At 38.0% G+C, this 26,959-nt stretch overlaps 1 protein-coding gene and 1 pseudogene across 1 annotated transcript; both read right to left on the bottom strand.

The window, feature by feature from the left end:
• Positions 1-1,607: 1,607 nt before the first annotated feature.
• On the bottom strand, positions 1,608-8,044 carry LOC111783611 (annotated as a pseudogene).
• A 10,343-nt stretch (positions 8,045-18,387) lies between these two features.
• LOC111783612 lies at positions 18,388-20,106 on the bottom strand. Its single transcript, XM_023664528.1, has 2 exons — positions 19,696-20,106; positions 18,388-19,374 (listed from the first exon to the last, which is right to left on the bottom strand). The coding sequence occupies exons 1-2, from the start codon at positions 20,104-20,106 to the stop codon at positions 18,388-18,390; spliced, it is 1,398 nt and encodes a 465-aa protein (XP_023520296.1).
• Positions 20,107-26,959: the final 6,853 nt, after the last annotated feature.

Here is a 26,959-nt window from a genome sequence, read left to right on the forward strand (position 1 = left end):
CTAGAAATTGATTATTACTTAGGAATAACAGGAGTCCGGAACGCTGAGAATGAAAATGAAAACGAGGAATAAAGAATGAAGAATGGAGAATGAAAATTGGGAATGAGATTTTGGGTCCCAATTTGGTGCTCTATAAAGTAAATTCAGTTCCACAGTTAATGTACCAAACATCTTACCCAACGCAACATAGGTAGAGTTTAATGATGGAAAATGGTTTTATAAGCTGAACCAAACAGCTACTTCCTATCATACACTCTGTCAACAATGATCTTTTCCGGTGAACTTGGACAAGATGGATAAAAATAAATAAACCCCCAACAACTCACCCTTCCATAACATCATTTGCCGTTCTTGGTGTCATCCATACATTTTCACCCCTCACATTCTATTTCTTTCCCCTTCCATCTATATCTTTATAAATATGTTTACAACAACATAATTTCATGAAAGATGTAATTTTTTTCATTAAAAGTAGGGAGAACTAAAAATTATATATGACAAAATCAATGCTAAATAGTATCACTCATCTACTTCGAGGTTAGAGCTCGGCGACACCGCTGGTGATGGAGAGCCAAATCATGAAGTAGCTTTAAAAGTTGAGAGTTGAGCCGCTTGGCCAAGAAGGCCGGCGAAAATTTCAAAGTTGTAGCCGAGATCTTTGGCGAATCTCAAGGTGTTGATTTGGATGTTGGATGTATCCCACGATCGAAATATGCCGTGCCAAAACAAACCGTTGAAGCAGGAAGAACAACTTGAGGGGGAAAACTTTTAAATAGAGGAACTTAAGCAATTATGATTTTCCATTTTATTTATCGTTAGGAAAAGAACAAAAATCTGATGAGTATTTACAGTGGAGAAAACACGGACTAGTTTCCTAAACTTTCTCCTTAATTTAATAAGCCCTAAACACTAAAACACAAATTTGCAACCATTCACAATTCTCTTAATTTTGCTCCATAAGTTGGTAACTTATTCTACCAGCCTACTAACCATTCTACTCAATTGCACCAAAAGTTAGTAACTTGTTCTATTAAGTCATGTTTATTAGCTCTCAATCTCCCTCGTAAACTTGATTTTGTTTGAGATTTTTCACTCCCCACAACTCTCTCATTTATTCTACTAAGTCATGTTTATTAGTTCTTAATTTCTCTCGTAAACTTGGTTTTGTTCGAGATTCTTCACTCCCCACAACTCTCTCATCTCTACAAACTTAACCCTTGTTAGGGTCTTGGTTAGAATAGCCGCACGTTGCTCTCTAGTGCATACGAACTCCACAACAATTTTATCTTTTCTCTATTGGATTTGACCCAGAATTGAAATACTTTGAAACAATAAAAGAAGCAAAGTAAAAACTTGGGGATAGATCTTATTTATAGCGAAGAGAGGACTAACTACCTTTCTAAACTTTCTCCTCAAACCACTAACACTATGCTGAAATGAACTTGGCTTCACACGAAAATCAACACAGTTCACTGCTTCTGTTTTCGTCAATAGATCAAATTTTCGTTGAGATAGCAAGTCAGATTTAGATCGAATACTCAAACCTGCAACCCAAAAACCCATTTGATCCAACCCTGCACCCTTGGCTCAATACTCGTGTTTGCAGGCTAGATATGCAATGTCACAACAGAAACCCAGTCAGGCGAATGGATCAACCCACATGCAACGCCTTGACCTGCACACACGTAAGCATCTTGTGGTGCCCCGTGGCGCACCTACAGCCAGAAATTCCTTTGGCTTACATGGCATAGTCGGCTCGAAAGCTCAAAAACCAGACCCTCAACTCGGTAAAGGATGTTTTGACCAATTTCCATCGTTCCAACAATCCCGATTATGATTTTGACCATAATTAAGGTAATTAAGGTCAGTATATGCCCTATTTTTTTCATAAATTCAAGTTAAATTATATTAGAATTGTGAATGTAACGGCTCAAGCACACTGTTACCAGATATTGTCCTCTTTGAGCTTTCCCTTTCGAAATTCTCCTCAACATTTGAAAACGCTACTATTCGGAAGAGGTTTCCACACCCTTATAAAGGGTGTTTCGTTTTACTCCACAATCAATGTGGGATCTCACATTATTGGTTCCACATAATTTTTCTACTTCGAGATTAGATCTCAAACTTCTCGATCCACGTCGTGATTTAGTAACAAATGACTTTGTCATTTGTAACAAGTTTTTCACCAAGAGAATAATTTAAATGAAAGTAGAAAAAGCACACTTGTTGGAAAACCATTTCCAAAAAAATAAGCATGCTTGCAATGAGAAACTTGTCTTCGGGTAATTTGTAACAAGTGAAGATCTTGTTCCGGAGTTTTGAGTTCTTATCCCTTAGACACTCCCCTTTTGAGACATGTGGGGTCCTATGTTCAGTGAACAATTCAATCCTGACCTATGCTTGAGGCTTCATGCGTTGCCCGTGGCATAGTTTAATACTTGCATCCATGACTTCTTGCATTTCGTGCGATACAATCTATGTTAGGTTATAGAGCCTGCTGCTTATTTATAGCTTAGTATGGTAAATGACATATAAGGTAAATTTTCATAACTATACAGTAAAAAGCTATATCTGCTATATATGGTAGATAGTTATATACAGTAGATGATTATATCTCGTAACGCTATATATACAGTAGATGATTATATCTCGTAAAGCTATATATACAGTATCTCGTAAAGTTATATATTGTAAGCAGAACTATATATATATATATCCCAGAGCTTTGAAAACTACTTTCTCTATTCTCTACAAATCTGTAGTCATCAATACAAATCCTTTACCTTGCATTTTCTCTACCATGTTCTTTGTGTTCATCTAGATCGAGTGTGTGCATTGTTGTGCGATCCTAACAATCTGCGTACCTATGTCGAAGGCTTCATGCGTTCCTTGCGACCTAGTCTGAGTACCTACTCCTAGGGCTTCATGTGTTTCTTGCGACGTAGTTTATGTCATAGGACCATGTTGCACTTCTCATCGGGAGGCCTTTAGGATATCTTGGGTTCTCATTCTAAGAGTTCTTTGTTAAGTCGTGAAGCACAACTAAGGAAAATTCTTAACAAGTACGCCCTAATTCATATGATTCATAAAAATTTATTTGCATGCATAATTCTTTCATAAGCACTTGTCACTTTGTATTAATTAAAATCTTGATTTCTTATAAAGTGTCTTGAGAGGTAGTTACATACATTTTCTCTTGGTTCATATTCCAAAGTTGTCTTAATCCCCTTACGATCTTACATACTTACCATTAATATCATAAATGATCTCCCATAGTATTTTGAGTCTAAAGTCTTGAAATATTTTGCATATCTCAATGATCTTGTAACTTTGTACCGTCCTTTTAAAACATGAAATAAGGCTTTCATCAAATTTCATGTCATTTAGAGGTCACTTTGGTCATAAACCCCTAATACATAATTATAGGGGCATTTTAGTCATTTTACACCTACCCTTGGTTTAGCCCCTTATATGATCTAATGATCATAAAATTTTGTACATAACTTTATCATGCCATATTGAATCTTCAACTAAAATTTCATGAGTAACATAGTCCTTTTCAGTAGGTTCATGGCTCAAGCACTTCATTGAAATCAACATTTATATGGATTCTCATGTTGGAAAGCCTTAAATATTTATCTCAACGTTAATCTCAACTTTTTCGATGTAACGACCCTAAATTTCCACTTACATAGAGTTGCTACTATCATACCATTCTAAGCTTATATGCGGAATATAACTCTTAAACATCATATTTTTATGCAAAAAAATTTCCAACATAACTTCATCAATGAGAACACCACTATGGTCTTACGTGTTCAAAACATAATCCAGAAATGAAATTGAAAGTGATAATGAAATAAATTTAAAAACATGAAATGAACTATGCGATGTCATCGTCAATCGTACATGGGCGTCTTACCTTTACCTGAAAAATGATGTAGTATTTCAAAGAATACTCAATACGTGTCCCCACTGTGCAACCACATGCAACAAATTCTCTAGGGACCTATCACTATCTCATTCTAGGGGTGGTCTCGAGTCCGGACTAAACTTGGATGTGTAGCACTTTCCTACATACGACCCACACATGCGAGTGTGAATCCTCAGGCTGTCGCACCCCACCTGGACCCATCCTGGTCGAGCTAGCTATCCGTAGCGAAGTTCGAAGGTCAACAGACCCCTGAGTGTCGTGCTCAACATGATCACTATCATTATCATAGTATACGCGTCCGTACTCATCATCATAAAAAGGGAAAGTGTCTCGATGCTTGTGTATATACAGAAATGCATGAGGTCCCTCGACCTTTTCTCTTCTTTTGAGACATCTTTATGACACAACCCTAGTTTCATCTCTATATTACTATTAGTAATACATGCGCATTAGCTATTCATCTTGACATCGTCATTGATATTCTGTAGGTTTGTGTACTATGCCGATTTTTCGACATGATACAACATGTCATTCAGAACATACATCTTACTTAATATGGAAAACATCGTCATATTAGGGTAATAACATAATGCATCATAATCATCATACATCATCATCATAACGCCATCAAATACATCATAGTCATCATAGCACATCATCAAACATCATCATACATCATCATATAACTCATATACGTCATACATCATAAATCCTACATCATACGTCATAGTTATACATCATAAAGGACATGACCTGGTGCCATTGGGCACGTGTCGTCATACAACAAACAAGTATCTAGCCTATCCTATAGTAAGACCAATTACTTGGTTTCCCTTAGCCGGCGTTCTCCCTAATTAATTATACGTTAGCCTCCATTCCTCGAAAGCTCCTCTAAATGTCGCCAGGGTTCGTTTTCTAATAGATCATTCGTCACCTTTTGTTAGTATTTCACAATTAATAATAATTTCAACTGACATATGTGAAATACGACATTAAAACAACCTTGATTACCTTAATTAGAGTCGAAAACAGGTTCAGGGGAGTCGGAACGGTGGAAATTGGGCTTAAAAAGGAAACCCGAGCCGAATCAGTCGAGTTGGAGCTAAGGACAGCCGAGTCGAGCCGTCTAAGCCGAAGGAGTTGTTTGCTGCAGGTGTGCCACGTGGTGCAACATGAGGCCGAAGCATGTGTAGGTGACTTCGGGTTGAGGCGCGAGTTTAAAGATCACGGGTCATGGGTCGCAGGCGCTGCAGGCTGCACGGCTGACCGTAGGGGTTTGGCCCCAGTGCGCGTTGGTTGCAGGCGTGGCAGGTCACCGGGTGCGAGTTGCAGACATGGATCGTTGCAGGTGTAGGCCGAGTTATCTGGGCTTGTTCCTGGGCCTCGATCAATTGATGGTGAGTGTGGTACGGGTTGAGTTCGACTCGAATTCAGATCCGTCATTTTCGATGCCGTTTCCCATCCTTTGTGTCTTGAAAACACATATATCCACAGATCCACAAATCTCTAAGGAAACCGGGACATCTCTCTTGATACCGATGAGATGTATGTAAAGGGGAACGCGGAACGTACCTTGGATTAGCGTACAATGGTCGAGGATCCTTTTTGTGGAGTGAATCGAGCATTTTGACGTCGAGTTTGGCCGTATTGGTCTCGCTGAAAAACATCTTGACAATATCATATTGTAATCCATCTCTATACATACCTATAAAATTCTGACCTAATATCTCATCCAAACTAGTTCAATACTTTTAAATTACCTCATAACTTTTATGTATACGATTGTTCTCAAACTTAGATTTAAAACTTTCCAAAACTTTTCCTAAAACTTTCCAAAACTTTCCCATTAGTGTTAAGAAAGAGAGGTTTTTACGTCTCACTACTTCCAAAGCTTATCTTCCACTAAAGTCATTGGTGTCGTTCACAAATTATTTTTACAATGTTTCAACTTTTAAGGTCTTAACTTTTATATATATATATATTTCATACTTATATTTTAATTTCATATTTTGACAATTTTTTTTTTTTTTTTGACACTACCACTTATAATATCTATAGTATACTATAAGATATGGTCGTCTATCAAGCTTCTTTTGTCATTTTCATTTTGAAACTACTTACTCGTTAGTATCAATTGGTACATTCATTTTCATCTATATGGTATGAATAAAGAATGAGAGTGTTTCGGACAAAGAGTTGTGTTCAACTTGAAGTTGATTGGATACATCAAATATCAATTTCAATTATGTGCCCAAATAAAATGTTTGAGGCAAAGAATACAATACTTGACAAGATTTGGCGACACAATAACTACATTAAGACTTGAGAAAATTATACTTGGGTGGCATATCCATCCGTGCTAAATTGTCATCACCTTTCTTCCTGTCATCTATACAATAGAATTCCATATCCGATTGAGGAATCCACATGTCCTCTCTATACCTATTATAAACGTCGCCTTTGTAAAAGTCTCGAGTCCTATAAGCCAACACAAGCGAAGCCACTGCCCCGAACAATACCACCACAGCCAAAATCAAGAAAGACCCACTAAAGCAATGAGTGCCCGTGCAAGTTAGCCCCTTTCCATTCTTAACTCCACCAAGCTTTGCTGCTTCAATGTCATACAACTTCCCAATTACATCAACGTTCAGTATGTAAGATCCAATTGGGACAGCCAATTGCCCACAATTGAAGATTGTCGAGTAATATTTGAGGCCGAATAGTTCCGAGATTATGGCGAACAACATTGGAACTTGCGCTCCGAACCCAAACCCAATGATCAAGGACGCTACGTAAACGGAGCCCTTATATGGGAAGGCAATAAAGAGAATGCCAACGCAAGTTAAAATATGGGAAAAAGTNTAAAAGATGGGAAAAAGCGAACATGAGAGGACGGGGTAATTTGTATTTGGTCATAAGCGCTTCCGAGATGAAACCGGAGAAGACCCGACCGAAGAAATTGAATATCGAAACCCATGAAACGAATATGCTTATTGATTGAGATGGATAGCCAAGTGATTCACCAACTTGACCTAAGTTATCAATTGCTGCAATTGATGCGCCACAGGCAGTAAGTGTGGCTATGAAAACAAGCGCCATGTCTTTGCTGAATAAAGCTTGTAAAATGGTGAAATCTTCACCTCTTTGTGGCTTTTTGAATGCCATTGAGAAACACGAGGTTGAAGCTTCGGGAATTTGCTGTATTGTGGGCGGGGCTTTGGGGGAAGGCTCGTGCTCCGGCATTAAAATGGGGACGGTAGGATTGTTATTTAGGGTTTGTTTGTTGAGTTTGAAGAGCATGAACTCTTCTCTAATGGCTATCAAAAGAGGGATAAGCAATAAGCCGATGATGACGGTGGCGCCGCTCATGTAAGCTTCTTGAGTAAACACTGTTTGTTTTTGGGTTATGGTTAAGAATAAAAGAAACAGCGCCAAAATTATGGACACATAAAGCAAATGGTAAAGAACTCTAAGCTCATCTGGATGTTTACGGACTTTGATTGGTCGAATTGAGAGAAAAAACAACATAGACACAACGGTTGGTAGCCAAGAGAGAAGAAGCACCAAATTGGTTGGGTTATCATGGCCGTAAAGAGCTAAATAGAATTGAGTCAAAATAGCACCTCCGAACCCAACGAAACCCTTGAGAAGCCCGAGAATGATGCCTCGTTGGTCCGGGAAGTTTCGAACGCTCGTGACCAAAATGGCGGTGTTGGCAAAATTTTGTGAATTCGCAGCTACGCAGATGAAAAGGAACATTTCCCAAAACGGGGGCTTGGCGATACGGCCGGTGATGGAGAGCCAAATCATGAAGTAGCTCCAGAAGTTGAGAGTTGAGCCGACGAGGAATAGAACCCACGGTGGAGCAACTTCGCCGAGAAGGCCAGCGAAAACTCCGAAGTTTGAGCCGAGATCTTTGGCGAATCCTAATGTGTTGATTTGTGTTTGATTGTAATCGAAATGCGACTTTATTGCTTTCGAGTATGTTCCAAAAATGTAGGTTGAACCAGCGCCGATCATGATTAGAATGGAGGCGAATACCGCAAACCATCGTCCTTCTATGACTTGTTTGATAAAATGCCAGCTTTCTAGTAAAGAGTTGTCGGCCATTGCTACAAAGAATGGTTGGTAATGGAAGAGGAGAGCTGCCGAGAAGATTGGAAGTGAGAATTGTGTTTAATTTGGTGGGTTAATAAAAGGAATTCAGTTCTTCAGTTTGTGTAACAAATACCTATCTCATCTGACATTTGTATAATTTAACGTTGGAGAATTGTCGTTCAATGATATCACAACAACTACAGTTAACCTTTTGTTGGATATCAAACTTAACAAAATAGAAAAATCTTAGAATCTCACAACTCATACATTCGATACAGATTCGATCGAGATGAAGAACACGAAAAGTAAAATAGAGAATATATCAATAATAAATATATTAGTGACAAAGATATATTAATTAACACTAATGTTTTATACTTGAAGTAAATTTTGGATAAGTGATCGTTTGATGTACTATTGATAAATCAATGTTATGCTTAAAATTGCATTTTTGGATGAGTGTTGATATACTACTGATATATTACTCGTATGCACTACTGAAACATCATTGATTTACTTTATATTGAAAATATAAATCGTATACCTATATTACTTGGCTAAATTAATAAAAATATTATTGAAGTTTGCACTTTGTATAAATGAATGCAGGTCAACTTTCTAAAGTTTCAATAATACTCNAAAAAAAAAAAAAAAAAAAAAAAAAAAAAAAAAAAAAAAAAAAAAAAAACCTTAGTTTTAGATGGAAATCGTCACCATTTTGTTTTAAAAATATGATTGAACTTTTAAGATAGTTTACAAAATACCTTTCAACTTTCATCAATCCCTTGAGTTTTCAAAAGTTTTATTAATATCTTCAATTTTTTTAAAAAAAATATATTTATTAAAAAAAAAAAAAAAGCAAAACACCTTTTACAATGAGTATTAAGTTTAAAAAAAAAAAAAAAAAAAAAAAATTACTCATACGTAGATTTCTCTATACACATTCTATGAATTCTCTCCAAGTTTTTCCTCTTTTAATCTCTTGTGGATTTCTTTCAGGTTCTTATAACTTTTTTATTTTTATTTATTTATTTATTTATTATGTTCCAAACAAAAATTAATGTTCATTCTTTAAAAAAAAATATGTTGTAATCGATTTGTTGATATGGTTCTCTAGTCAAGGAAATGACTGATTATGCTTTAGATGAAGTCCTACTCATGTGGAGTTGGTCACTCTTAGGGATGCAGTGGAGAGGGGGAGGAGATTCTCAAACGAAAAAAAAGGATCCAATAACTTCGAAAGGATTGAATGAGGAGCTGTATGGAGTGAAAATCTCATGTACGATTCAATCAAGTAGTTATAAGGGTGATTTATCTATCAACTTTTACACTATCATTAAAAAAAAACACTCTTTTCTTTCTTCTTTCCTCTTTTTTTTTTTTTTTGCCAATAAAATTTTCTTTCTGAAAAAGTAGGGTGGGTGGCTAAATAACAATGGACAATTCTTTTAGAAAAATTCAGGGAATCTACTAGTTATTTATTATTTATACGATTTTAGAAGATAAAAAGGGACCATTTCTATTTGATAAAGTATATTTTTATTTAAATTATAAAAATTAACATGTTGTTCCAGGTCACTTTGGATATCTCAAAAAAGAGTCTGTATAACAAATATGTGAAATAAAAGACGGTTGATATTCTATATATAAACCACTAATATTTCAAAAATTTTAAATTTCAAACTCCCTTCTCCAATATCCACAAACAATTTTCTTTGATAATATTAATAAACCAAAAGAATGAAACATCTACAATTTAAAATTAAAAGATTAAAAGGAAAATAGAATGTCCTAATGTAAGTATGTTTTGTTGAGCAGTTTCTCTTATTTACTTTGTGAGTCAGTTTTCTTTTTGTGTTCCTTATTTTTATTATTGAAAGAATTTAATTTCACGTTCGACCTGCGTAGTCTCCATATCATCTCTGTATTTCTTATATACATCACCTTTGTAGAAGTCTCGAGTTCTATAAGCTAGCACAAATGAAGTCATCGCTCCAAACAAAGTCACTATAGCCAAAATCAAGAACGAATCACTAAAGCAATGAGTTCCGGTGCAAGTTAGGCCTTTCCCGTTCTTCACATTTCCAATTTTAGTGGCTTCGGCATCGTAAAACCTTCCTATTACTTCCACATTCATTATATAAGATCCAAGTGGGATAGCCAATTGCCCACAATTGAGAAGTGCTGAGTAATGTTTGAGGCCGAAGAGATAAGAGATTATGGCAAATATCAATGGAGTTTGGGCTCCAAGGCCAAACCCAATGATCAACAAAGTTACATAGACTGAATTTATATAAGGGAATGCGATGGAGAGCAAGCTGGTGCAGGTGAAAAGTTGGGTAAGACCGAACATGAAAGGGCGAGGTAATTTGTATTTGGTCATAAGGGTTTCAGAAATGAAACCAGAGAAGACGCGACCAAAGAAATTGAATATGGAAATCCATGAAACAAGACTACTTATGGAATGATTTAGATATTTAAGTGACTCGGCGATCTACCCAAGATTGTCAATGGCTGCAACGGACGACCCACATGCAGAAATAGTTGCTATGAAAATAAGAGCCATATCTTTGCTTAGAAGAGCTTGCAAGATGCTATAATCTTCTCCTCTTTGCGGCTTCCTTACATTTATTTGAGACACTCGGCAAAGAAAGTTTTGAAATTTCTTCAAGTTGCTCACGGGCAATCGAAACAACAATAGAAGGATTCATGGTTTGTTTACCGAGTTTGAAGAGAAAAAGTTCTTTAATAGCTATCAAAAGGGGCAGACATATTAAGACGACGATGACTGCGACGCCACTGGCATAGCCATCCTGAGAGAAATCAATGTTTCTCTAGGTTATGGTGAGAAACAAGAGGAACACCGCTATCGCTATGGACACATAAAGCAAGTGGTAGAACACTTTGAGCTCCTATGGATGCTTCCGAGCTTTGATTGTCCGAATTGAAAGAAAACACAAGAAACATACAATGGACCAGAGTAGCCATGAAAGGAGGAGAAGATCGATAGAATTTTGGTTGCCGTAAATTGCCAAATTAATTTGAGTTAGGATGACCCCACCAAGGCCAACGAAACCCTTGAGAAGGCCCAAAATAATACCGGGTTGATTAGGAAAATTTCCGACGCTGGTGACCATAACAGTGGTGTTGGGGAAGTTATGTGAATTAGAAGTAATATAGATGTAAACAAACATTAGCCATAAATGGAGTTTTGGGACGTAGCTAGAAACAGAGAGCCAAATCAGAAAGTAGCCAAAGAAAATGGAGGATAAACCCACAAGGAAAAGCATCCACGGCAGAGCCACCTCGGCAAAAAGTCCGACAAAAACTCTGAGGTTGGAACTGAGATCTTTAGCGAATCCCTAGGTATTAAGTTGTCAAATTTTGTTTTTAAGAGTTTGGAGTATGTTCCGAATAAGTAAGGTGAACCACAACCGATCATGATAAAAAAAGAGGTGAACACTGAAAATCATTGTCTTTCAACAACTTGTTTCACAAATAGTCAATTTTTCTGCTCCACAATTGTCGCCCATGGTCACTGACTGAATTAATGGGGGCTAGAAATTGATTATTACTTAGGAATAAGAGGAGTCGGCGTTGGCTGAAAATGAGAACGAGAACCAAATGAAGAATGAAGAATGAAAAATTGGGAATGAGATTATGGGTCCCAATTTTGTGCCCAATAAAGGAAATTCAGTTCCACCATCTATGTACCAAACATCTTACCTAAGGCAACATAGGTAGAGTCTTATGATGGAAAATGGTTTTGTAAGCTGAACCAAACAGCAACTTCCTCTCCTACACCTGGTCAACAATGAGCTTTTCAGGTGAAGTTGGACAAGAAGGATAAAAATAAATAAACCCCCAACAACTCATCCTTCGATAAGCAGTTCTTGGTGTCATCCATACATTTTCAACTCTCTAACCTTCTATTTCTTTCCCCTTCCATCTATATCTTTATAAATATGTTCACACCAACATAATTTCATGAAAGATAGTAATTTTTTTTCATTAAAAGTAGGGAGAACTAAAAATTATATATGACAAAACCAATGCTATATAGTATTATCCATCTACTTTGAGGTTGGGGCTTGGCGAAACCGCTGGTGATGGAGAGCCAAATCATGAAGTAGCTTTAGAAGTCGAGAGTTGAGCCGCAAGGAATTGGACTCACGCGGAGCTATTTGGTTGAGAAGGTTGGTGAAAATTTCAAAGTTGGAGACAAGATCTTTGGCAAATCCTAAGGTGTTGATTTGGATGTTGGATGTATCCTGCGATCCAAATGTGCCAAAACAAACCGTTGAAGTAGGAAGAACAACTTGAGGGAGAAGAACTTTTAAACATAGGAACCTTAATCATTTGTGTGTTGAGATATGATTCAAAGTATTCAAACTACCAAGATTTTAGGAGGTTGTGAGTAGATTTTAATTTATGTACAATTTCCATAATTTACTATTTCTGGTTATTGTATAAACCTATAAATATTGAAATTTTGTAACTCTTTAAACATAGAGTAAACATTGAGTGAGAAAACAATAATAAGCACGGTGACTTTGATCTATTTTATCTTTTCCTATCTCTTTCAATATTTCTTTCCCAACAAATTTGGTATCTCTTTTCCTGTCTCTTTAGATATTCCTTTCCCAACAAATTTGGTATCAGAGCCAAGTTCCTGTCAACACGAGGGTGAGTGATTATTTTTTTCACAAAACGAAAATGGGAGTAGTTGGTTTTTCTTTCTTCGCACCGCTATTACCATTTTTTAATGGTGAAAAATATGAGTGGAGTATCAAGATGAAGACCTTGCTCAATCGCAAGAGCTATGAGACTTGGTGGAGCACGGGTTTGTTGATGTATTAGAACCCACAATGGAAGAAAAGGAGAGACAGAAACCAAGAAAACGATGCTAAGGCTCTATTCATTATTCAGCAAGCAATTCATGAGACTATTTTTTCACGAATTGCAGCCGCAACCACATCAAAGCAAGCTTGGTCAATTCTATAGAAAGAGTTTTAGGGAGATTCAAAGGTCATAACAGTGAAATTGCAATCTCTAAGACGAGATCTTGAAACTCTGCTTATGACGAATGGCGAATCAATTGTTGACTTCTTATCAAGAGCAATGGCAATAGTCAGTCAGATGTGTACCTATGGAGAGAAAATTTTAGATGAAACAATTGTAACTACCATAGAAGAAGCTAAGGATCTATCAATAATCTCCATTGATGAACTAATGGGCTCACTTCATGCTCATGAGTCAAGAATCAATAGATCATCTAGAGGAATGAAAAAAAGGCTCTACAAGCAAAGGAGACAACCAACAACGAAGGCAATGAAAGAAAAAAATATTCATTTAGCAAGTAGAAGTCGTGGAAGAGGAGAATTTCGCAGCTTCCATGGTGGTCATGATAATAGGAGTAGATGGAGAAATGATGGACAAAGGTAGTTCAATGAACAAAGTAATATAAGAAAGGTCATACAATGTTACCCTTGCATAAGGTATTGGCATACAAAAGCTGATTGTTGGTATAAAAATCAACAAATGAATTTTACAGCAGAAAATAAAGAAGAAGAAGAAAAACTTTTTATGGCGTGTATTGATATTAATCTAAAGAAAGGTGACTTATGGTTGTTGATAGTGGATGCTCAAACCGTATGACATACATCAAATCTTTATTCCAAGAGAACCATATGACAGACATCAAATATTTATTCCAAAAGCTTGATGAGACACAAAGAATGAGAAATAAAAAAGAGATACAAGTTGAGGAAAAAGGCATAGTGAAAGTCGAAACCAGTCATGGTAAGATAAAACTATTAGATAGTGATACAAAAGAGACTACAATTGAAGTTTCTCTTGATGAAGAGACAAGGGTCTACTCTAGTACATCTCCTAGTGCTTCCACTACAACACAAAATTTGTCAAATTCATCATCTTCAACATCACTAAACAACGACTCTTCTCTTGAAGAATTTGTGGAGAATTTGTGGATGAGACACCTCTAAGGAAGTATAAATCATTAGCTGACCATATGCATCATGTCAATTTGCTCTAACTGTTTCAAACCCTATGAGTTATGAAGAAGCACCTGAAAAAGAAGAGTGGAAGAAAGTAAGAGATGCAGTCCATTGAGAACGATTGAACATGGGATAGGGTTGACTTACAAAACGAAAAGTTTATGGAGATTTACATGGGAGTTCTAGTCCATTGTGGTGGCCTGTATATCAGTTTGATGGAGATTTACAAGAAGTCTATGTAACACAGCTAGAGGGATTCATAAACAAAGACATAAACAAAGGTATACAAGCTGAGATAGACATTAAACTGCTTTGTCAAAAGAAAAGTTCTACTACTTGACAATTACTTGACATCTGCAACTTTGAATTAAGAGAGAGTGTTGAGATATGATTTAAAGTAGTTGAAATATGATTCAAAGTATTCAAATATCAAGACTCTAGGAGGTTGTTAGTAGATTTGAACTTATCTACCATTTCCATAATATACTATGGTTACGGTATAAGTCTTTCAATATTGGAATTTTGTAACTCTTTAAACATAGAGCAAGCATTGAGTGAGAAAACAATAATAAACTATTCTAACTTTGATCTATTTTATCTTTTCCTATCTCCTTCAATATTCCTTTCCCAACCTTGTGATTTTCAATTCTATTTGATGGTGTGAGAAGAGCACATCTGATAAGTATTTACAGTGGAGAAAACACAGACTAGTTTCCTAAACTTTCTCCTCAATTTAAGAAGCACTAACAATCTTAGTAATTAAGGCACTAAACTTGTCCACAATTTTGCAACCATTAAAAATTCTCCTAATTTTGCAACCATTAAAGCACTTAGCTTTTCAAATCTTTTTGTTGTTGTGAATAGAGCATAAATCTGATAAGTATTTACAGTGAAAAAGAACTAACCAGCTTTCTAAATTTTTTCTTTGAACCACTAACAATCTTCCTATTTAAAGTATAAAACTTGTTCACAATTTGACAACTACTAAATTGATGCTCCATAAGTTAAAAACTTTTTCTACCAAGTCTACTAAAAATTCTCAAGAGTTACTCAATAATTTAGTAACTTATTCTATTAAATCAAGTTTATTAACTCACATTCTCGACACACTCATAGATGAAGTGGAAGTGAATGTCAATGCATTTGTTGCGTTTGTGAAATATTGGATTCTTCATAAGTGCAATTGCAGATTTGTTGTCGACGCAAAGAGTTGCTTTAGTTTACTTCTACTCACTTTGCTCAACAAATTCATCAAGCACAATGCTTGAAACAATACCACAGTTGCTGAAATGAACTTGGCTTCACATGAAGATAGTTGCACAGATCGCTGCTTCTGTTTTCGCCAATAGATCAAATTTTTGTTGAGATAAAACGCTATTCTTGCGGTGTTTTTTCTATCATCAATGTCTCCAATTAAAACACTATCGTAAAATCGACTAGTTCTTCAGAATCTTGCCCTCTTTAATACTTCAGTCCGTAACTTGTTGTTTCCTTCACATAGTGGAGAATGTGCTTAACCGCTTAATGATGCATCGTAGTGAGCTTTTCTATGTACCTACTCACCATTCAAACAACATATGAAAGATCGATATAAGTATGAGTCAAGTACCTAAGACTTCCGATGGCGTGCCTATACTCAGTAGAATTCACCAAGCTTCCTTCAACATCTTTCTCGAGTTGTAACTTTGCTTCCATGAGATACTTGGTTAGGTTGCACTGTAACGCCCCTAATTTCCTTTAACCTAATTAGTGACGTCACCCATGCATACTTATCTCATTAAGCGGAAGCTCATCATAAATAACCTTGAAATAGTCTTTCATAAAAATTCATGAATCCAAAACATTACCTAAACTCCGAAAATAAACCTTCAATACTGAATTCAAAATAAATCCAAATAAAACGATACTCAATCCTATAACTTAAAATAGTCTAATAAAAGTAAACTCCTAAAAATATCCCGTCTCCAACTTCCATGGTGGCCTCAGCTCCGCCGTCAACCGTACATTGGCGCCTTGCCTTTACCTGAAAAATGTAGGTAGCACGTGGCTTGAGTATTTTATGAAATACTCAGTAAGTCACCCCACTGTTGGGGTTAGGAATGCAAACACATGCAACATATGAGCGGGACCTAACTTTTCATAAACTTTTCATAGCCTTGGGCGCTTTTCTATTCCGGGTAGGGTTGGATGTGTGGTACTCCTTCACACATGGCCCATGTACGTATACATGAACCCACCAGGCGGGCTCTTAAACATACCCCCTGGGCCTGACTTGGTCGGGCAAAACGTGTTACACGTAGCCGGACACCACAGAACAGAAAAGGGCCCGCATGATATCATGGCGAACATAAATATCGTATTTCATTCTTTCGTATCATAAAGGGGAAGAATCCCGATGCACGTGACATACATATATGCATGAGGTCCCTTAACATATTTAACATGGCATTACATAAGCAGTGCTAACATTGCATTTACGTTTCTTACATCACATGACATCTCACATGACTTACATTACATGGCATATTACATAACATTCCAGTTGCATAAACATCTCATAACATGACTCGATAATTCTACGTGTATCTATGGCATCAATCAACATATTCATGGCATACAATACTAACATCTCATTCATGACATAACATAAACAGTCAACAGTCAACACAAGTTCATACATCACATAACATACACAATCTACGGTCAACACAATCTATACATCACATAATCATATCACATAAAATATGGTGCATGCAGGGGCCACAGGGCACGCACCATCATACAACACGTAGAAAGCTAACTCCAACAGTAAGGTCACTTACCTCGATGGTCTTGGTTGAAGTCACTCACAACGAGCTAATCCCAGCGGTTAAATAAGTCCTATGATAACCACATAAAAATTTAGAACCTTTCATAAGGTACCCTAACTAAACCTCATGCTATTTATCAAATAAACCCTTGACCTAATCTGTCTTTAACGTTTAGGAGCCATACTGACCTCGGATGGTAAAACTAAGGGCAGAAACGGCTTCGGAAGGGCCAAAAACCTTGGAATCGATATATTATAGTGATACCGATTCACCAAGCCGAGCTGCCGAGCCGACCAATTAAGCCGCCGAGCTGAGCTGCGGGATTTGATGGAGCCGAGCTGCCGTACACGTCAAGCCGAGCCGAGAGCACGCGTGCGGAGCCGAGACCAAGGCTGCAGCGCGCGTCTGCGTTGGGCCGAAACGCACAGGGCCCGCGTTCGTTCCGTGGGCTGGTCCAGAGGCCAAACGTGAACCCGACCCGTTTTCCTTCGTCTTCCTTACCCGAAATCTCGTGAAAACCCTAATCATCGCTGCGCCGCCAACGACGACGTCACAACCCCGATTCCGACGATGCGACGACACCCCTCGCCTATTCCGACCGACGCGCAACGATATTCAACACCGATAGCCTCGGTCGCTTCTCCCTCCGGCCACTCACCGAAGAAAATCCAGCGAACCATCTCGCACGTTTTTCCTGGCTAACCCTCTCGATTTTTCCGTACTCTCAGACACCCTAAAAAACCCTAAACGTTTGAAGAGCAAAAGTTGTTTCCAACGAAGGAGGAGAGTTGTATATGGGAATATAAAAGGTCTTTATGACTTTTCCATTAAGGCAGTAATTTTCTTGTTAGAAATCATACCTTTTCCAGCGACAATAAATGCAGCATAATATCTTTTCGTTTTGGCAGCAAAAATAAAATCTTAGCATAAAATCTAAAATAAATAAAACAAAAATTCGAATCCTTACATGCACTCTACTTCTTAATATAGGGCGATTGATTTAGCATGATGAAATCTTTTCTTTGGTGTACTTTAATATCGAAGTAGTAGTGAGTAACCCGAGATCAGTCATCTCTAATTCTTTCATCATTTGCTGCTTGAACTCTTTGACTCCTTCCACACTTGTACCTGTGACGATTACAATCATAACTATTGTTTTTTAAATTATAGAAATTAGCGAGCCGATTTTCATTCAAGTCAAGAGTGGCCGTCCATATTTTGTATATCTAAAAAAGAGAGTTATTGTACATATTGTTGGCATATCAAATGTAAAGTATGTCAATGGTAAGAAATAAAAAGACAGTTGATAGTATATTAACCACTAGTGTTTCAAAAACATTAAATTTGAAACTCCCTTCTCCATATCCACAATTTGTTTTACTAGTCATGCAACTGTCCTCATAATATATTTATAAATGGTTACACAAGCAATCCTTAAAAAGAATGAAACATCTACCACACAAAATCAAAAGGTTAAAAGTTAAGTAGAATGTCCTAAAGTATGGATGTGTTTGCAGTTTTCTCTTATTTACTTTCGATCATCAGTTTTCTTTTTGTACTCATTGTTCTTATCATCGGAAGAATATAATTCCATATTCGACTGCGTAACCTCTATGTTATCTCTGTATTTCTTATAAACATCGCCTTTATAGAAGTCTCGAGTTCTATAAGCTAGCACAAACGAAGCCACCGCTCCAAACAAAGTCACTGCAGCCAAAATCATGAACGATTCACTAAAGCAATGAGTTCCAGTGCAAGTGAGGCCCTTCCCGTTCTTCACATTTCCAATTTTAGTGGCTTCTGCATCGTAAAACCTCCCTATTACTTCCACGTTCATTATATAAGATCCAAGTGGGACAGTCAGTTGCCCACAGTTGAGCAGTGTTGAGTAATGTTTGAGGCTGAAGAGATCAGAGATTATGGCGAATATCAATGGAGTTTGGGCTCCAAGGCCAAACCCAATGATCAACGAAGCTACATAGCCTGAATTTATATAAGGGAATGCGATGGAGAGCAAGCCGGTGCAGGTGAAAAGTTGGGAAAGACCGAACAGGAAAGGGTGAGGTAATTTGTATTTGGTCATAAGGGTTTCAGAGATGAAACCGGAGAAGACCCGACCAAAAAAATTGAATATGGAAATCCATGAAACGAAAATACTTATGGAATGATTTGGATATTTAAGTGACTCGGCGATTTGCCCAAGATTGTCAATGGCTGCAACGGACGACCCACATGCAGACACCGTTGTTATGAAAATAGGAGCCATGTCTTTGCTTAGAAGAGCTTGCAAGATGCTGAAATCTTCTCCTCTTTGCGGCTCCTTAGATACATTTGAGACCCTCGGCAAAGAAGTTTTTGAAATTTTCTGAAGTTGTTCAGGGGGAATCGAAACAACAACCGAAAGATTCATGGTTTGTTTACCGAGTTTGAAGAGAAAAAGTTCTTCTTTAATAGCTATCAGAAGAGGCAGAAAGATTAAGACGACGATGACCACGACGCCACTGGCATAGCTAGCCTGAGAGAAAGCAATGTTTCTCTGGGTTATGGTGAGAAACAAGAGGAACACCGCTATCGCTATGGACACGTAAAGTAGGTGGTAGAACACTTTGAGCTCCTATGGATGCTTCCGAGCTTTGATTGAACGAATTGGAAGAAAACACAAGAAACATACAATGGATGGTAGCCATGAAAGGAGGAGGAGAAGATCGATAGAATTTTGGTTGCCATAAATTGCTAAATTAATTTGAGTTAGGATGGCCCCACCGAGGCCAACGAAACCCTTGAGAAGGCCCAAAATGATACCGCGTTGATCGAGAAAATTTCTGACGCTAGTTACCATAACGGCCGTGTTGAGGAAGTTCTGTGAATTAGAAGTAATATAGATGTAAACAAACATTAGCGATAAATGGGGTTTTAGGACGTAGTTAGAAACGGAGAGCCAAATCATAACGTAGCTGAAGAAATTGGAGGATATCCCCACAACGAAAGGCATCCACGGAGGAGCCACCTCGGCGAAAAGCCTGGCAAAAACTCCGAGGTTGGAGACGAGATCTTTAGCGAATCCCAAGGTATTAAGTTGGGTTTGATTGTAGTCAAATTTTGTTTTTAAGAGTTTGGAGTATGTTCCGAACAAGTAAGGTGAACCACAACCGATCATGATCGAAAAAGAGGTGAACACTGAAAACCATCGTCCTCCAACAACTTGTTTCACAAATAGCCAACTTTCTATTTCACGGTTGTCGCCCATAGTCACTAACTGGAGTAATGACCGCTAGAAATTGATTATTACTTAGGAATAAGAGGTGTCAGCATTGACTGAAAATGAGAATGAGAACGAGGAATACCGATCTAGGAATAAGGAATAAGGAATAAAGAAGAAAGAATGAAGAATGAAGAATGAAGAATGAAAATTGGGAATGAGATTTTGAGTCCCCAATTTGGTGCCCTACGAAGGAAATTCAATTCCAAACATCTTAACTAACCCAATATAGATAGAGTTTGTTGATGGAAAATGGTTTGGCAAGCTCAAACAAACCGCAACTTCCTCTCCTACACCATATATATCTTTTTCACAATAATATAATTTCACAACACTATAATTTCATGAGCTACTCCATCTTTCTTTTTAAACTCTTCTGGTTGATCTCTCCAAACTTTCTCTTTTTTGTTTTTAATCTTATTCTTGTGAGATATATATTGTATTATGAGGATATTGTTTTGAGTATTCAAATGGTAAATCCACAATTCAAAAATGAGCTGTGATGTATTCCTCAAAATTTCAATATCAGTAACGGTTTGATCTTGAGTCATAGAAAGGATTGAGTTTGCTTTTAAACTCGTAAAAAGAGTTTGCAACAATTTTACTCTGATATGTGGAAAGTGTTAGGATCGATACCAGTTGTTAGGATCGCACAACAACGCACACGCTCGATCTAGATGAACACAAAGAATGGGATAGAGAAAAGTTGCAAGGAGAACTCTGGCTAAAAGAATTTTGTATTGATGACTTCAGGTATGTACAACAAGAGAGAGTACAGTGAATAGAAAAGTTCATTTCAAAGCTTTACTGAACGGGATATATATATGGTTCAGTCTACTAAATATAGCTTTACCAGATTTAACCATCTACTATATATAGCTATGTACCATATATAGCTTTACCGGATATAGCTTCACCATATATGGCTTTACCAAATATAGCTTTACCGGATATAGCCATTGACCAAGCTATAAATACAGGGAGCAGACTCCATAACTCAACAATTCTCCCACTTGGAGACTGATCCTACACCATACCAATTAGGGCTTTGCATAGCTTTAATTTTCCAACATCAACACATTTTGTCAACATGTCTGCTGGATTCTTTGCACCCTCTATCTTCTCCAAACACATATCGCCTTCTTCCACTAACCTGCGAGTGAAATGGTACCGTCTTCTAATGTGTTTTGTCCTTGAATGATAGACTGGGGTTTTCACCAACTGTATGGTACTCTGACTATCTGTATAAAGGATCTTCTTGCACTGCTTCCGGCCTAATTCTTCTAGATAGTCTGTCATCCATATCATCTCCTTTCCAGCTTCAGCTATGGCCACGTACTCAGCTTCAGTAGATGAAAGAGCAACGCATTTCTGAAGCTTAGACATCCAACTCACTGCTGTTCCATCTATAGTGTAGATATACCCAGATGTGCTCTTGCTGGAGTCTACATCTCCACTCAGATCAGCATCCACAAAACCTTGCAGAACTACTTTGCCATTGCCATAACAAAGTGTAGTATTGGATGTACCTCTCAGATATCTTAGAAGCCACTTCACAGCTTCCCAATGTTCCTTCCCTGGATTTGCCATGTACTTGCTAACAACTCCCACTGCATGTGTTATGTCAGGTCTAGTGCAGACCATAGCATACATCAAACTCCCAACTGCAGAAGCGTACGGAACTGATGCCATGTGCTCACGTTCCTCAACTGTCTTGGGAGATTGCCCCTTTGACAATTTAATATGATTTGCCAAGGGGGTAGTCCTGGGTTTAGCGTTATTCATCTTGAATTTGGACAACACCTTCTCAATGTACTGCTCTTGGGATAGATTTAATGTGCCAGCAGATCTATCTCGAGAAATCCTCATCCCAAGGATCTGCTTCGCTGCACCTAAATCTTTCATCTCAAATACTGAAGACAAGCTTGCCTTCAGGTGGTTTATCTCCCTCATACTTGATCCAGCAATTAGTATATCATCCACATACAGGAGTAGAAACACATAAGAATCAGTGTATTTCTTGAGGTAGCAACACTGATCCTTTTCACTTCTGTGGAAACCACTCTTGCTCATGAAGGAGTCAAACTTCTTGTACCATTGTCTCGGTGCTTGTTTCAGTCCATACAAGCTCTTATTGAGCTTACACACCATGTGCTCCTTGCTTGGAGCTGCAAATCCTTCGGGTTGTTGCATATAGATCTCCTCGTCTAGATCTCCATGTAAAAATGCCGTTTTTACATCCATTTGCTCAAGGTGCAAATTCTCCGATGCAACAATACTCAGTAGAATTCGGATAGTAGTTAATTTCACAACTGGAGAAAAGATCTCAGCATAATCAATGCCTTTTCTTTGTGAATATCCTTTAACTACTAACCGAGCCTTAAACCTCCTTCTGCCATCTGGTTCAACCTTGATTTTGAACACCCATTTGTTCAACAGAGCTCTCTTTCCTGTAGGCAACTCAGTCAGCACCCACGTATTATTCCTTTCAAGTGAGCTCATCTCATCATCCATGGCTTGCTCCCACTTAGTTGAATCTTCCACTTGTAGGGCCTCATCAAAGGACTCTGGTTCTCCTTCGTCAGTCAGCAACAGATAGTGTAATGAGGTTGAATATCTGTCTGGTGCTCTGGTAGTTCTGGATGATCTTCTCAACACCTGTTCAGGTGCAACTTGCTCCACGTCTGGTTCTTCAGCAATAGGATCAGCCACGTCTGGTTCTTCAGCAATAGGATCAGGAGTTTCTTGAGCTTCTGTTGTACCATCACTGTGTGAATTTTCTTGCCACTCAAATTCAACTCCCACTTGCTTCGTAGTCTCAGAGTTTATCTTCTCTCTGTCCTTGTACATGACATTTTCATCAAAGGTCACATCACAGTGTCTTAGGATCTTCATATTTTTCTCATCCCAAAACCTATACCCGAACATGTCAGAGCCATAGCCTATGAAGTAGCATTTCACAGCCTTAGCATCAAGCTTATCTCTCTTCTCTGGATCAACATGAACATACGCAGTACAGCCAAAGGTTCTCAAGTGAGAGTACTTGAGTTCTTTTCCTGTCCATACTTCTTCGGGCAATTTGAACTTCAAGGGTACTGACGGCCCTCTATTAATCAAATATGCTGCTGTGTTCACAGCATCAGCCCAGAATGCCTTTGGCAATCCAGAATGAATCCTCATGCTTCTTGCTCGCTCATTCAAGGTTCTGTTCATCCTTTCTGCAATACCATTTTGTCTTGCCTTACCGGGAATTGTTCTTATTAATCTAATTCCCTCAGCTGCACAAAATGTTATAAACTCTGATTTGTTGTACTCTCCTCCATTGTCAGACCTCAGGCATTTGATCTTCAAGCCGGTCTGATTTTCAACTTCAGCTTTCCACTTCTTGAAGGTGGTAAACACATCTGACTTATGTTTCAGAAAGTAAACCCATACCTTCCTGCTGAAGTCATCGATGAAGGTGACGTAGTACCTTGATCCACCAAGTGATGAAACTGGAGATGGTCCCCAGACGTCTGTATGGACCATTTCCAACCGCACTTTCTTCGGTTCTCTGGCAGCCTTTGTGAAACTAACTCGTTTCTGTTTGCCCATAACGCAGCTCTCACAAAGACCCATATCAACAGATTTTAAGCCTTCTAAAGCTCCTTTCGCAGTCAGCATCTTCATTCCTTTGACGCTCATATGTCCAAGTCTATTGTGCCATAGACTTGAATTGGAAGCACTCTCAGCAGCAGCAGTCATGTTTATACACTCTGCAGTAGTGTATAAGGTTCCAGATTTTGTGCCACGCGCAACAACCATGGCCCCCTTCACAATCTTCCAGGAACTCTTTCCAAACTCTGCTGCATAGCCTGTGCTATCCAACTGACCAATAGAGATCAGGTTCTTCTTGAGACCAGGAATGTATCTGACATCTTGTAATGTCCATTGATTTCCTGCTGGAGTTTGTATGGAGACATCTCCCTTTCCTTCAATCTCCAAGGTTTTATTGTCGGCAAGATACACCTTCCCGAAATTTCCTGATTTGAAATTTCGAAACAATTCCTTACTTGGAGACGAATGGAACGATGCACCTGAATCCAAAATCCAGGATTCAGCTGGGCTATCCACACTAAGGATTAAAACGTCCTCAGCATCTTCTGTTGTGTATATAGAATCATCATCATCTTCAGATTTATGATTCTGCTTCTTCTTTAGCTTTGTACAATCTGTCCGAAAGTGTCCTTTTCCCCCACAGCTCCAACACGTTACGTTGGGTTTGTTTGGAGATTTTCCCCGGTTCTTTGATTTTGAACGCCCATGTTTGTTTGAGCTCTTTGATTTGCTTCTTCCCCTTCGATCAACACTGAGAGCATTGCCTGATGAATCTCCAGTTTCCCGTTTGCGAATACTTTCGCTGAGAACTACATCTCGAATTTCATCAAACTTCAGTTTATCAGATCCTCGGGAACTGCTGATTGCGGCAACAACAGTATCCCATGACTCGGGTAAGGATGACATCAAAATCAACGCTTTAATTTCATCTTCGAAATTAATTTCCACCGAACCCAGTTGACTTATGATCATATTGAATTCATTTATATGATCCGCAACACGTCCACCTTCAGACATCTGTAGATTGAACAATCTACGCATCAAATACACCTTGTTCATAGCCGACGGTTTTTCATACATATTTGACAGCGCCTTCATCAGATCTGACGTTGTCTTCTCCTTGATGATGTTAAACGCCACGTTTCTGGATAGCGTCAACCGGATCATCCCTAAGGCTTGTCGATCCTTGAGCTTCCACTGTTCCGTGGTCATGGTATCCGGCTTCACCCCCAACAGAGGTTCGTGAAGATCTTTCTGGTACAGATAATCTTCAATCTGCATCTTCCAGAAACCGAAATCGGATCCATCGAACTTCTCAATTCCAATCTTTGAACTTTCCATCTTCACAGATCGTGGTGAATTTTGCCTGGCTCTGACTTCCGCCTGGCTCTGATACCAGTTGTTAGGATCGATACCAGTCGTTAGCTCTGATACCAATTGGTAGACCGAGTTCCTCGCCAACAGCATGAGTCTCAGGAGTTTCTTGAGTATCTGCTACAACATCACTATGTGAATCTTTTAGCAACTCAACTTCAACTCCCACTTGCTCACCTCTGGTTTCTCATCGAGAGTCAAAAGAAAGATTTGAGTTTGATCCAACCCTTATATAAAGACTACGGTGTTATATTCTCTTACTCTTCTTTGTTTAACTGTGAAATTAATATTGTGATTTAATTTCATATTCTAAGTCTTTCTTAATTATTTATTGTTTTGAACATACTTGATGTGTAATTGTGATTTTTAATGGATCTAAAAAGCTTGATAATTTGAAAAATTAAACCTATTTAAATACTTTTTTTATTTAAAACCCTATTCACCTTCTAGGTTGTCATATCCATCCAATGAATATGAAATCACAAAGTTCCTTGAAGAACATTAGATCCTTAGGGTTTAGTATAGGATCCTTAAGATAAATTAGTTAGCCACTTTATTTATGCCTATGTGGAGATCCTGTTTATCTTAAAATTATGATGCACTACCTTGTTTTAGTTCTAATATTGAATGATTTGCTAAGGTCATCGTGGAATAAATTTGATCAATGTCGATTTTTTATCTACAAAAGATTAGTTGGTGAACAGATCCATAACGTCGTGTCAAGTTCTAAGAGGGAACGACCCTTGTGTCTGACAACTATTAAGTACTCATATGGCCTCTCTTCCATTTGGGAGGCGAAAAAGTAGGAGCTCTAATGGAAGACGATGTTTATTTTAACATATGATACCAGCACATATTAAGTTCTATTCTTGAGCATAATTCATTAAAGTTCAGTTCTTCCCATTTTCATATGTTTTCCACCCAACTCACTTCAACTTTTTTCTTCATCAAAGTTGAAAAGTTCTTCACAAAAAAATCTATAAAAAATAAGTTCATACCATTTAATTAACCATGAAAAACTTGGCTCAAATAATTATGAAAAATTTGGCTAAACTTGGCTTTTCAAAAGTTATTTCCCTTCGATTTTTTAAAACAATTGTCCCTTTAAATGTAACCGTCTAAACCCACCACTAGTCGATATTGTCCTCTTTGTACTTTTCTTTTCGAACTTTCCCTCAAGATTTTTAAAATGCGTCTGCTAAGGAGAGGTTTGCCCGAGCAACCGCTAGCAGATATTGTCCTTTGGACTTTCCTTTTCGAGTTTCCCATCAAGGTTTTTAAAACATGTCTGCTAGGGAGAGGTTTCCACACCCTTGTAAAGAGTGTTTCGTTCTCCTCCCCAACCGATGTGGGATCTTATAATTCACCCCCCTTTCGGGCCAAGCGTACTCACTAGCACTCGTTCCCTTCTCCAATCAATGTGGGACCCCTCAATCAACCCCCCATTGGGTCAAAAGTCCTTGCTGGCACACCGCCTCGTGTCCACCCCCCTTTGGGACTCAACCTCCTTGATGGCACATCGCGTGCACTCCTGCCCTGCCTCAGTTCTACAACTCGTGTGCACTCTAGTCCCACAAATCGAACTCGATCACAATTTTGACCTGTACATGCCATTGTCTTTAGCTTGGCTTAGCTTCAAATCGACTCAGTGCTCCACGACTTCTAATATGCTTATTCGGGTTGGATTAAGGTTTTTGGCCTCCTTCCGTACGTTTTTTGCCCTTCTAAAGCTATTTTGACCTTATTAGAGTCCTTTAAAGTTAGTATGACTTATAAATGACCAATATAAATTATATTTTAAGCTAAATGTGAAATGAACGGATACTTTTAGGTAATTTATGTATGTCATATGTCTTAATATGTTGTCGTG

The sequence above is a fragment of the Cucurbita pepo genome, chromosome LG20, assembly GCF_002806865.2.
Source record: "Cucurbita pepo subsp. pepo cultivar mu-cu-16 chromosome LG20, ASM280686v2, whole genome shotgun sequence".
NCBI lineage: Eukaryota > Viridiplantae > Streptophyta > Magnoliopsida > Cucurbitales > Cucurbitaceae > Cucurbita > Cucurbita pepo.